The sequence below is a fragment of the Silene latifolia genome, chromosome 9 (genome assembly GCF_048544455.1).
Source record: "Silene latifolia isolate original U9 population chromosome 9, ASM4854445v1, whole genome shotgun sequence".
Classification (NCBI taxonomy): domain Eukaryota; kingdom Viridiplantae; phylum Streptophyta; class Magnoliopsida; order Caryophyllales; family Caryophyllaceae; genus Silene; species Silene latifolia.
In genome coordinates, this window is record NC_133534.1 from 224,482,673 (window position 1) to 224,496,349 (window position 13,677).

General features: G+C 33.4%; 1 protein-coding gene and 1 long non-coding RNA gene across 2 annotated transcripts; both read right to left on the reverse strand.

Moving 5' to 3' along the window:
• On the reverse strand, positions 1 to 6,758 carry LOC141602303 (uncharacterized). The gene is made up of 4 exons (XM_074422605.1): positions 6,452 to 6,758; positions 3,585 to 3,965; positions 2,735 to 3,517; positions 1 to 65 (listed from the first exon to the last, which is right to left on the reverse strand). The coding sequence occupies exons 1-4, from the start codon at positions 6,756 to 6,758 to the stop codon at positions 1 to 3; spliced, it is 1,536 nt and encodes a 511-aa protein (XP_074278706.1).
• A 5,013-nt stretch (positions 6,759 to 11,771) lies between these two features.
• On the reverse strand, positions 11,772 to 13,224 carry LOC141598527 (uncharacterized). Its single transcript, XR_012523579.1, has 4 exons — positions 13,119 to 13,224; positions 12,946 to 13,011; positions 12,039 to 12,118; positions 11,772 to 11,813 (listed from the first exon to the last, which is right to left on the reverse strand). It is a non-coding gene; the product is annotated as an uncharacterized LOC141598527 (long non-coding RNA).
• Positions 13,225 to 13,677: the final 453 nt, after the last annotated feature.

Genomic DNA, 13,677 nt, shown 5'->3' on the forward strand with positions numbered 1-13,677 from the left:
TCACACACTCCCAAAACGGTATGACCCACCCCCCTTCATTTCCCCTTCTTCTTTTTCGTTTCTATCTGCAGCAACACAAAACAACAACAGCATACTCAAACAGAGCTCCACGCCATTTTTACCGAGCTTCAAACCAAGATCTCTCCCTTATTTCTCAACCAAACTCCATTATTTTTACACCAATAGCTTCCCCATCTCGTCCTCCTTCTTTATATGCAAGAAAGAACCCAGCTTTCGTCATGTTTCTTTTCGCCCGTCTTTCAAAGGATGCGGTTTTTGAGCCTTTCTGTGCCATTTTTGGGTTTAAGATCATCCTAGGGCGGTTTCTTGGACGTTTAGGAGAGCAAAAAGGTAACGGTGATAGGTTACTCGACAAATGTCGAAATCTCTTGTTTTATGTCGTTTTGTATGCTAAGCTCGTATGTTTAAACTTCAGTTACGGTAAAGTCACATGCTTTTCGAGGTTTAGCTTCTTTTGTTTGAAAATGGCGTCTTAGCCGGGTAATAGTTCAACTCATTTGTATTATGTCCGTCGTCTTAAAACAACTCGTCTTTGGGACTGCTTTAGACGTGAAAAATAGAGGGACTGGGTGACTGTTTGAACTGGAATTTTGGCGTGGTGTGAATAGTGGTTGCGGGTGGTCTGTTACGGTCTGGGTTGAGTCCATTGTAATGGTTTTAGCTGCGTATTTTTGTCTCAAATGGCGGGTTAGATGGCGGGTTATCCTGTATTTTCGAGCACTGTTAGAACGGGTATGGTGAGGTGATTCATGTTTGGTCGTGCTTATTCTCGTTTCGATTTTGTTTTAATCCCGTCTTATGGTCTACCTATACTGTGGTTTGGGCAAGTGTTAGCTGCGGATGGTTGGACCTGTTTCATAGGTGTTGGGCTCGGTGGCGGACTGGTCGTGGACTGGTGGTTTGTGGGGGTGGTCACGGGTCAGGGGATTTAGCTACACCCTTTGGTTCCCTCCTCCCTTTGTGTATGTTTAGTGTGTTTTGTTGTTGGGCTTGCACACATATCTTGGGTCAATTGGGCCACAATTATATTATGGGAGCTCTTGGGTGCCAACTTTGCTTCGTTTGAATAATTAAATAACCGTCTCGTATTTCATATAACGTAAATCATTAATATTGTTCCTTCACATATTCTTTTGTTGGATTCCTTATAATTCAATTATGGGCTTGCTATGTTCTATTTGTTGGGTTTAATATGCCTTGTATGATGGACTAATTTATTGGGCTCCTTATAGCTTATTTGTCGGACCCATAAACGAGTCACTTAATTTGGTCACATTCCATAACGTAAATTATTCATTATCGCTTATTATATTTTATTTAACCGGCATATTAAATTATAAAATGGAATATTCATTAATATAATGCGAGTATGAGATATTTATTATAAGTACTTGTAAGAGTCACATTCTTGATAATGCCTTGTATTGTTCTGTTGTGAGAGTCTTGGTCCTATCGGATACTAGGGGTGAGCTATAAGCCCTCTAGTTGCGATATGATTGTCGGGATTGATGTTCCCATCCGTACTCATGGTGAGATGCAAGCCATGAGTATGAATGTGACATTAAAGATCCCGTGTCATATGATGTTTGCATGATCATTCTTACCCCTATTGTGACCCAAGTGTGACGTTTTACATTGTGTGACTACTTGACATTCCTTATTTACCCCTTTCGGACCTTTGGTTACAAGTGTGTGCCATGTTTCCGGATTGGGTTATCTTTCCTCTTTCGGACCTTTGGTTACAAGTGTGTGCCATGTTTCCGGATTGGGTTATCTTTCCTCTTTCGGACCTTTGGTTACGAGTGTGTGCCATGTTTCCGAATTAGGATATCCTTCTTCGGACCTTTGGTTACGGGTGTGTGCCATGTTTCCGATTAGAGGTTACTCGACCTTTGGTTACGAGTGTGTGCCATGTTTCGAGTCTTGGATACGATTGGTATATCGTTTGTCGAATCGGGTGACGTCCATCCCGAGAGTCTGGATCCAGGTTTAGACTAGGACCGTATTATGATCGTCGTCCTACCAAGAGGTTGGAGTCTAGATGGTTTGTCTTGTGAGTTCATACTAAGTATATGTCTTACACTTGTTGAGTCGTGTCAACATAAGTGGGTTGACTTGGTGATTCTATTTCCTTGATTGCATATTCATCCTCATACACCATGCCTATTCTACTAAGAAAGTATTATGCCTGTTTCACCATGATTGTTCATTATATCTCCTTATTCTTCATTGTTCACATATGTTGCATGATAATATGTTTGTTTAAGTGTTGTTTGTTACCTGCATTTCGACATATTGTGGCTGGGAGAACCTTGAGTTAGTCCCCACTGACTGTGGCGTTCATGTTTACATGAATGACAGGTGGTGAAGATGCTTACGTGGGGAAGACGTGTGGGCTAGCGAGAACTAAACCCTTGGACCTTAGTTTCTAGTTTAGAAACCCCTTATATGTTTATTCGTGGGATATCTTTTCCCCGCTTTCTAGACTTGGGTTGTAATAACCTATATTTGTCTATTTTAGTATTTGTTTCATTTAGTTTTTGGCACCCGCGTTTTAATCCTTAACTTGTAATCTAAAAGTTTTCAAAATCTCCTAAATTTCCGCATTTATTTATTAGTTATATTTCCGCGTTATCGCGGGGTGTCACAATATGCCTTCTGCGATATATAGGATACGAATCACGACCGTTTGTTGTTGTATCCGCAAACTCACGAGGGTAATGGTTCTTACACCAACCATCCCTCATGCAGGGGTTAGTAGGGTTGTCGTTACCGCATGGACCATGCATCATATGATGAACAACGGCAGAGAAAAGGTGAGGGTTTTCGGCAGAGTCAGGCAATTCAGCACACACATATTCATCATATTGGTCAGGCGTTCTTATTTTGCTATCAGAATCCAGAATGATTAGAAAATGTGCATGCGGAAGCCCTCGCTTCTGGAATTCAACGACGTAAATGTAACCGGCAACATTACCAAATATCTTACGAGTACAAATGTCCTTCTTTAACTCTAAAAGTTTTGCTCGAAAAACGCGAGAAACAAGATCAGGTCTATTTTGCGCTTCCTCAAAAGGCAATAACTCGCGCTCAATTTCTGCCCAATGCGGATTACATGTAATAGTCAAAAATATATATGGCTTTCCATAACGATGTACAACCGTCATTGAACTAAGATAGCGACGCCGAAAGTCACGATCACATCCAACAAAGCTAGCAGGCAGTATAAATATTCTGCCTATATTAGCCCCCCGTGTATGTCTGTCGTTGTAACTGTCAATGATTCCTTGATATAAGTCAGCCCGAATTATATTTTGATTATTCCTGATATAATCAAGTCGCGTTGTCTCAATCTTAATATACATATCGACCATATATTGTTGGAGAAGACGACCACTTTTTAGCAATAGCGACGAATCATTTGGGCGAATTTGCAGTCGGTAGCAGTAGTACTCTCGACATGATACTTTTTTCTCAGACTCAGAAGTGCCTGCAACTGTACGCAAACAGAAGCCTAAGCTAGCGTTTTAGTATTAACATAAAAAAAAAATTAAATCACAAACCTTGTTCCTCGCTTTCAAGCAAATCGTCTGCTGTTTGTATAAGAACATCATTTATTGGAAAAGTTTGAGGATCAGGACGACGTCTAGGATGGCTGCTAGCTCGATAGATACGTCTATGCCAGTCGGTTTCGCCAAAAGGAAACAAAAGAGGATACTGTAAAGGATCATAGCAACCGTAATAATGTAATATTCGGTGACTTGTCCCAGAGTTGGCATAAATGACGATATCATGACGAGGAGGTTGTGATGAGTTTTCATCATCAACCCAAATTGCGGCAACCTGTGATGTCGTCGGAGCGTTGTGCGTTCTTTGATCCTGGCTTGGATCTGATTTTATTATAATACGACTTTCCTCGTCTATACCCACATCTCTTAGATACACTACAACAAATTGTCACTTGCGCCACGAATTATGCCACGGGAATTTATAATTCGTGGCTAATGTTTGCTTAGCCACGGGAAAAACTTATTCATTATTTTGGAAAAAAATTTATGCCACGGGATAATTTTTCCCGTGGTAAAAAGCCACTTTCGCCACGAATTAGCCTACACCCGTGGCAAATAATTTTTTTAGCCACGGGCTATGTCACACCCGTGGCGAAAGTTTATTTAGTCACGAATTTTTCCGTGGCAAATATTTTGTTAGCCATGAACTAACAAACACCCGTGGCGAGTATCTTTTCTGACTTAAATCTGAATGAAATTTAATCAAATATAATAATATGAAAATACATTTAAATATAAATTTTGAGAACCACTTTGATTAATTTAATTAATATTTTTATTGTTTTATGTACTTTAATAAGCAATTTTAAAATTTTATAAACTTATATGCAAGCAAAGAATTTTATCGCCTAAATTTTTTGATTTTTCTACAAATCACATTTATGTTTGGTAGGTTTTTTAAAACAATAATAATTTAAAAAAAAAAATTTTAATATATAATTTTGTTTATTAAAGTCGTGAATTTCTTTTAATTTCTTTTTTTTTTTAAATTAAACTTTATAATCTTGAATAACAATCTTAAATGATCGTATCACATTTAAAGATATAACATATCAAATTGAATAAAAACCTTATTTCCATCTATGTTAGAGAAATCTAAAATGAATATATTGTTAAACTATTTCATTCAAAATTTGATTTCCAACTTATTTGTAGGATATTTTTAGAAAATTTTGAATTTGATATAAAATTTACGGAAATTTCCCGTGGTACCCTTGAACTTTGCCAGATTAGACATGACACCCCTTATTTTATGTTTCTACATATGGTGTCCTTGTGTTTACCTTTTTCATTACTAGAATACCCTTTGGCGAAAATTCGTCATAACGCCGTTACTCTTATAAGTAATTTGATGAATAATTAAGTATGTTATGTTGTTATTGTTATATTATTTAGGTACTAAATGTTATTTTATTAGACAAAATAAGGATTTAGGTATTTGATGATGAATTGATAGTGCATTAGATAACAAAAAAAGGCGTGACAAGGCATATGGGTACCGGCGTTATGACGGAAGTTTGTCAACGAGTATTCTGGGACTGAAAAAGCTAAATATAGGGGTACCATATGTAAAAACTTAAAAAAGGGCACCATATGTAATATGTCAAAATTCGAGGGTACCATGAACAATTTACGTAAAATTTAACTCGCTGAGAAAAAAAATTTCCAAATTTTTTTCATTGAAAATAAGCGCATTACAGAGAGAAATATAGAAATTATAATCATTTATAGTCACATTTCCAAATAATGTGAAATTTTGAGAAAAGAAACGGTAAACGATAAAAAAGAGAAATCGGTTTAGGAAAATAAACGATTCTTTTGTACAATAGTCTTTTTCGTGTTTTTTGGGTAAAAAAGTGACTACTTTTTGGTTAATACTGATCACTTTGGGGAAAAAAGACCTATAGTTATAAAAAGCGGTCATTACTTTACCGAAAAATGGTCACATCAGGTACGACGGTTATACAATATAATTTGCATAGAAAAATATATGAAAAAATGTGTACATGAGAAATGAAAATAAGAATGTCGATAAACAAAAGAAATAAAAAAAAATGTTAGGAAAAGACAATTACGTTTACTTTTTGGAGAAAATGGTTTGCTGACTTCGGCAAAAAAATGACGTCAAAATCATTAATCAGGAGGTTACTATCGAAAATTTAATTCTTTCGGCCAAAATAATGTTTTTCCCGCAAAAATTTGTAAATCATGTAACATTTATGTAATTAAATAGTACTAAAGGTAAGATTTGAAAAAAAAAAAACTTAAAAGGATTCAAAGTGCTAATTATATCAACAAAGTTAACATTTAATTTCGGTGGCACATCAAAAGAACTCCACAGTTAAGCGTGCTCAGGTGAGATTAGTGTTGGGATGGGTGACCTCCTGGGAAGCCTCTCCGATGCTCACAAATGCATGACCGGCGAAACCAAATAGCGTTCAATTGAATCAAGTTAACTAGCGAAACAATTACCTTGATTGTCATGGTTCCGTATATGAAAAAATACCAATTGTGAAAAATAAATAAATTATTTTACGTTTTATTTATTTAATTTTCATATATATTGTTTGCCACGGGAATTATTTTTTCGCCACGGGAAATTTCTTTGGCCACGGGAGTTATTAGCCACCAGACAATCTGTGGCCAAAAATTCAATAATAGCCACGTTCTTGTTTTTCCCGTGGCTATGTCTTTGCCACGACCATTTGCGCCACGGAAGGTATTCTCGTGGCAAAATGATATAGCCACGGAAATTTAACACTTGCGCCATGAATTTAGCCGTGGCCCAAGTGCTAATTTGTAGTAGTGATATCTGAAGAATTGAGTGTACGGGTTCATTTCCATTATACGCATCAAAATACGAAGAACATTTGTGTCAATTTCTTCAGCAATATGAAGTCTATGCCACAATTCTCTATCTGTATCGAAAAAATACAGTTGAATATATCTAGGCCGTGCATCTGTAGGCAAGATATCATTAATGAAATGATAAACCTGCCCTTGAACTCTAAACGTATAAATTCCACGATTTCTCTGAGCGAGTTCACGATCTTTCCTAACTCCAAAGGAAGTAAAAGCGAAAGAACTGTTATATAACAGAACATATTTTCTGAAATTTTGAGAAATAGCGTCGTTTGACATGAACAGCATGCGAAGTTCATTTGACATCACGTTGTTTGCCAAACATATATCTCCTTGGGCACAACAAAAAAAATTCGATTCATTTTTGAAAAGTTTTGCTCCGCAATGTCGACACAAGGTAGGCAGAGGAAGAACATCTGGAAGATCCGGGGGAATTGAAGAACCTTTAAATGTATTAAAAATATTTGAATAAAGTGAGATTTGGAATGTTAAATTTGGCTAAAAAGTAAGGTAAACAAATTACATATATAGTTGCAGGGGAAAGAGTTTACCCTTTCGAGTAGTAATTGATGAAACTGAAGGAGTTTTCTTTTGTACATGATTTGTACGGGAGCATGAAGTAATGTTCCTCAATAGATTCATATCATATATATTTTCAAAAGATAAGCAGTACTTTTCTTATTACACCAACTAAATCACATAAAAAAAAATTATTAGTTGTACAATTAGGAAAAAAAAATTGGCATATTTTTTTCGTTAAATTAATAATTTCGGACAAATAGACAACATAATTACCCTTATCTATATTTATCTTCCAACATCATCAACTACCCGTCCCTAATCATAGCATCCTTTTTAAAACAGTTTTTCTTTTTTCTTTTCAATTATCTTGTATAACTACCAGTAAACGCTGAATAATTAAATTAAATTTTGTAAATGAACATCCAAAAAATCGCGAAATCTAACACTTTAAGTGATAATCTTGAAATACGAGTTATGAAAGTAGGTAAAGTTAGTTTAAAAGTTTTGAAATTTAAAATGTCCTTCGGTAAATATTTTAGTAGAAATCTTTCATTAATAAAAAAAATTGTCTAATGATTATCTGTTTGTTAATAACAAAATATGAATTTTTTTTAGATTTTTAAAAACCCCAACAGGTAATTTAGTGGCCTCAAAACGACTAAAAGACGGTATGGAGATGCGTCGTCTAAAAAGAGGCATGCTCGTCCAATTCAGTTTTAAATGCAAACTGACAGAGGGTAACGAAGTAACTCGATAGTCGAATAAGCAAACTAAAGCGTTTGATGATAGATATAAAGATAAATGTAATAAAATGGTTGTTTTTTGGACAATGGAAATATGAGGAAGAAGAAGGGGATGAATCCTGCATTATTCCAAAAAAATTAAATCTAGCAATCGTATGCTATGAAGTAATTAATACTTTCTATGGACCGAATTAGATTTAAGTTTTAAGCCCATTAATTTTTAGGTTCTGAATTTTCTAAGATGAAAATTCGATAAGGCAATAAAGTTACGATTGAATCTAATCTAATTATTTTTTTTACTAATATTTTTTTTGCACATTTTTGAAAATAATATGGATTATTTCATAAGAATAATTCATCATATTGCTGTCTTTCATACATTAATTTATCATTTAAAATAATCTAATTTAATCCATTTTATTTTATTTATCTTCCTAAAACAAACTTACCTAAATTTATTACCAGTTACAACAGGTAAACCTTCTTCCTCCTCTTTATGTAAATTACATTCTCTTATTTATCTTTATAATATTAGACTATATATTTTTTTTTAACCAACCCTTCTTAGACATAATTTATCATCCTTTCTCACTGCAGAAACCAAAGTAAATCAAAATCCACCATAAAAACTCCGCTAAGCGTATACGTAAATTCATTCATCGACCACCGTAACTTCCTGATCGTCGTCCAAATCACAACCATCGTTCACAATTTTGATCCTGGACTCAAGAAACTCTTACAATTTAAGCGTCAATAAGTAAGTCTTTTATTTTGAAAAAAAATGAGATTTTGGGAAAGAAAAAGAAGTTTTTGTTAATATCAATAATGAAAAGAGTAAATGGATATCAGATATCATTAGAGAGTTTAAAAATTGTTGTAATGATTGATTGGAGGAGTTTTAGTGCAAATGAAAAGCTTCTTTTCAAAAGTTATTTTGATGTAGAAGCTAATGAATGAAATCCTGTATTGGTGTTAGCATTTATTCTGAAAATGAAGGTTGTTCCCAATTTTCTAAGGAATGCCGTGATTCCGCATCGAAACAAAAAAATTGAAGCATGTTAATATTGACATTGCCTGGGACAGTGGGAATAAATCGAGTATGAGTGTATCCTGTGCTTGTAATCCGAGTTAGCCGTCATGTATGGAATGTGTTGATGCACGACCGTCGGAGGCTTCTTCTATTTTCGCTGTTGTTGGTATGGTCAACTCGAATGTTGATTAGAAGATGAATAAGGAAAGAGATTGATGAAGAATTAACGACAAAATTTTAAGTACATGGATGAAGATTAAGAATGGCTAGATTTATGAAAATCATTAGGTAAATGGATAAAAAATGGAAGACATCAGACTTTTAACCCTTAGAATAACAAGGGTAACCTGCTGTTCAGGTTTCCCTGTCTCCTCGGGTTATTATTGGAAAGTATGGTGTATTGGTTGACTTTAATTGGAAGTATTGATAGGATGGAGTAACTACAGCATACAATTAATAGGGTGGATTATTGATAATTATGTTAATGGATTTCGAATATTTATAGTAGTTACAAATATGAAGAGAGAATCTATAGATAATTCGGATAAAAATTGACAACTTATTTAATAACATGGCAACATTAGTAAAATTTCAAGCAAAAAAAAACAATGTTTTTTTTTATTTAAAAAAAAGAAACTATGCTACTAATAATCTCTAAATAACGTAAAATATTACTGCATCAGTCATTATACATAAGCATTATATAACTAAACTGACAAAGAAAAAATATTTCTTTTATCACATTTTTCAAAGTTTATTAGATACTAATAAAAAATTATAACTATACTGCAGTTTATTAGGCAAAAAAAAAAAAAATTTCCTTTATCACATATTAGTTTGTTACATAGTAAAATTGGAGGTAAGAGTAAGTGAATGATCTATACTATAATCTTTTTTTTTTCAGTTAAAGAACTAAACAATCTAAGTTTCCAGTTAAGGAATTCAAGTCAACTTCCGTTAAATTTATGTTAACTCATTAAATTAAATCAGACAAAGCTTTTCTTGTATTTTATTTACAAAATTGATTATCATTTTTTTTTTCTGTAGGATCAAATGTCATTATTTTTATGTGCTTTGTCTCCTCTCAATCTTTTATGATTGTATGCAATTTTTAATTTGCGACATCTCCTATTGGCTACATCTTATACTTCCAAAATACGAAAGCAAACCTTGAAAAATTGCCTTCCCGATCAAAGCGCTCAACATATTGGCGATCGAGTTATGCTTTTGAAGCTACATGAAGTGAATCTATGGTACGATCATGGTTCAAAATCGTGAACAAGATGTACAGTATTATTTTTTTAATTTTACTAATACGAGATTTCGGTCGAAAAATAACGCAGAATTATTTCGATTCGGTGGAGACCGATTTCCCTGCTTTCAAGACCGCAACTGATAATTACATTTTAAACCGTAGTTATGTAGATAATTTCTCATACTGATAAGATATTTTTGTAAAGCTAGGTGGATATATGAATAAACAATATTGTGATGCAAGCTATACATATTGGCGATGGGGTGAATTTTTTTTTTTGTTTAACATTTAACTTTACTGTATAGATTTTTATAAATTTATTGTAGAGTTTTCTTTTTTCAAAGGTTGCATGATATACGATCAGAGGTAAATTGTAAAAGAATAATTAGGATGAATGGTATAGTAATCAATTGTATTCTTTTTTCCCGAAACACTTTTATCAAAAAAATATGGTGAAGTTTATTTTTTAAAAAATGGCAGAGGATTCATTTCAATGGAAGAGTAAACATGTGAGTGAGAAAAGGTGAACATGAGGTGAAGATTGGGTAAACATGTAAGGGATGAGGACATAGTACGAAGATTATCAATCACAAAAAAAGGAAGGAGTTTTAATGTCAGTTTAGGACTTTGGGTAATAGAAATGTAGCTGTTAAGAGTAGTTGTGCTCGTAAAATATTTAACGTTATTATATAAGAGTCCCTTAATTGGGAATTCTGAAAGTTGAGTCTTTTAACTGTAAAAAAAACTCCATAGTTGAGTTCCTTATATTAGCCTTTAGTCGATAAAATTGTATTCCTTTTAAAAAAATATGTAACCGAAAAAAATTATTGCAAAAAGATTTAATACGTATGATTAAGGTATGAAATAGTACTCATGTAAAAAAGAGTAGGCTTAAACACAACAGAGAAGTAAAACAACTATTTTTTTTATAAAAATTAAATTTTCGTTATTGGTTGTTCAAACTATCACTAAAAAATATATTTAAAAAAATAAAATAAAAGTTAATAGATTATCACGGAAACATACTTTAGGTAAAAAAACAAAGGGTCCAATTTTTTTTTTTTTTTTTTTTTTTTTTTTTTTTTTGCCGCAGCGATCCAATTTTTTTTTCCCTTAAATCAATCTGTCTAATTTCCAAAAAATTTAAACAAATTGTTTACAAAAAGTAGAACTAATTTCAGACAAGCGTAAATAAGAATTTGTAGTAGATGTTATATTAGGTAAAAGTTACTCTAAGAAAACAATCTAATAAAATGTCAAAAGTTAACTTATAGAAGATACAACATGCTTTTTTTTGTTTTATAGAGTTACTAATATAGACCTCGTACAATATATGAACGTTAATTAAGTAGTGGACAAAATAAGTAAAACACAAAAACTAACCTGGAGTTTTTTGTTTAAAGTGAGGAATTAAGGTAGGCTACTGTCCTGATTGCAAGCCTATAATACCAACGCTGAAGAAAGTTTTTTTTTATTTAGTTTGTATGCAGAATGTGAAAATGAATGCGAAAATTGAAGCAAACACTTGAACTTTTTTATAGATAGATAGTGCAAGGAAAAAGCATGTATATCTCAATACATAAAGATGTAAGACTCGCACTTATCTAAAAATGAAAAAAAAAATATATACAAATGCATGCTTCAGTCAGTTATTGTAGTAGGTGTCAAGACGAAAACATTGATTTATGCAGTAAGACTGAAAAATCTGAAGAAGATAACATGCAATTCCCTATTCGAACATGTGTTTCAGCCCCTGCACAACTGAGTAGCAGCTACTGCCCTACATTCAGTAAGTGTTGTCAGCTACTGCCCTACATTGAATAAGAGTTGTAAGAGGTATCACATGCTGAGAGAAGAAAAAAGTTTCTGTTCAGATAAACTTCAAAAACGGGATAAATTTGTAATGCAATTTTTTTTTTTTTATAATATTCTAGAAGATTTGTACATAGGAGATTGGATGGTCTTCTCAGGAAACACAATTCAGTAAAATTTGATACTTCCATCAGTTAAATTTTGATCAAGAATTTTCTGCATACCTTGCACCGTGAATCTCCTAGCAAGAATACTTCCAAAGTTCAACGAAAATTAACGAAACTGGTATTGCTACCTGAAAATGCTGAAACAAAAGTGGCAGCAAGTATTTAGTTTAAAAAGTTAACGAACTATTTTATGAAGTTTAAACTAATTTCACTTTGATTGCCTATAGTGCTGTAAAACACACTTTGTTAACTGAGTTTTGGAAACTTTCTAACTTTGGTGACAAAGGTTTTACTAATTTCCAATTTTCGTGACTTAAGATGTAACATAGTCTAAACATATATATAGTAATGAAGTTTTAGGAGAACTCATTTGCGCAAGAGGTCATCAAATTAATAAACAAACAAGTCTTCGACCATAAAAAAGGATTTATCTCGATGCAAACCATAGGGTATGAAAGTGACAATGTTCCAATAATTTATATGGGAGTGATTAAATTATAGCCAAAACTGAGTTTATAATTCAAGATGGATATGACATTACTGGCATTAAAGCTTTAATTCCTGATTTTTAACACTTGCATTTTGAGGAAAGTGGCCCTAAGACATCGTGTTTAGCTGGATAAACTTGCCACGAGCTGATCCAAGCAAATCTATACCTTATAAATGTCTGTATTTGAAGCTAGATTCACCCGACAATTTTTCAGGAATGTCCTGTTTGACTTCGAACTTGAGTAATGTTAATCTAATCCATCTTCGAAAGTATTACAGACCATTAACCATGTCAGGCAAAGTCGGCCTATTGAGATTATTTTAAGCTCCAAGGATATACTACTAACACCACAAATCATCTCCTTTAAGCACAAACATAAGAAATTAGGCCATTGTACGATCAGTAGATGTAAATAACGTTTATAACTCATCTAAAAATGCTGGCAAAATAAGCAAGTGAGAAGTGGCAACATACCGAAGTTTCAGCGTCCTTGACAGGGATCCCTAGGTTCAGCAAAAAGTTTCACAAATTGAGCCATTCCTATATCGTAAACTAAATCATCAGTTTCACTTTCTAATAGAAAACAGATTCAATCAGCTTGCTACCATATAAGATAAGGTAAGACCAAGCGAAAAAAGGTTATTCACCTGTATAAGGAGGACATTTTCTCTTCTCAGTCGGTGGTTTGAACTCCAAGGGAGATCGAGGCTACAAAAAAATTCAACAATTTGTTCGGCAAACAATTAGGGTGAGATTGCTCAATCTATACAGAGATCTAAAAAAAATCATAACTATTCAATAACTACCTCTAACTATTGATTCACAACACTACAAAAATACAAAGTATCGCCTAAAACAGCTGTATGTAACTGAATTGTTAAACGGGCACAAATCATCCCATTTGCCAACAGAATTAGCACTTAATTATCCCACATGACACATACAACTGTCTTAGCTATCAGGAACATTAAAAATGTAGCATAAAAATTCACCTGATAAATCATTCAAATTAAAATTAGCTGAGGTATATTATTTCCAGCTCGCATACCCTATTTGTAGTGTGCTTGTCACCTGATAAATCATTCAAATTAAAATTAGCTGAGGTATATTATTTTCAGCTCGCAGACCCTATTTGTAGTGTGCTTGTACACTTGGATGACGTAAATATTTACAGAAGTGCAATTAGGTTGTTCTTTAAATTGCTTT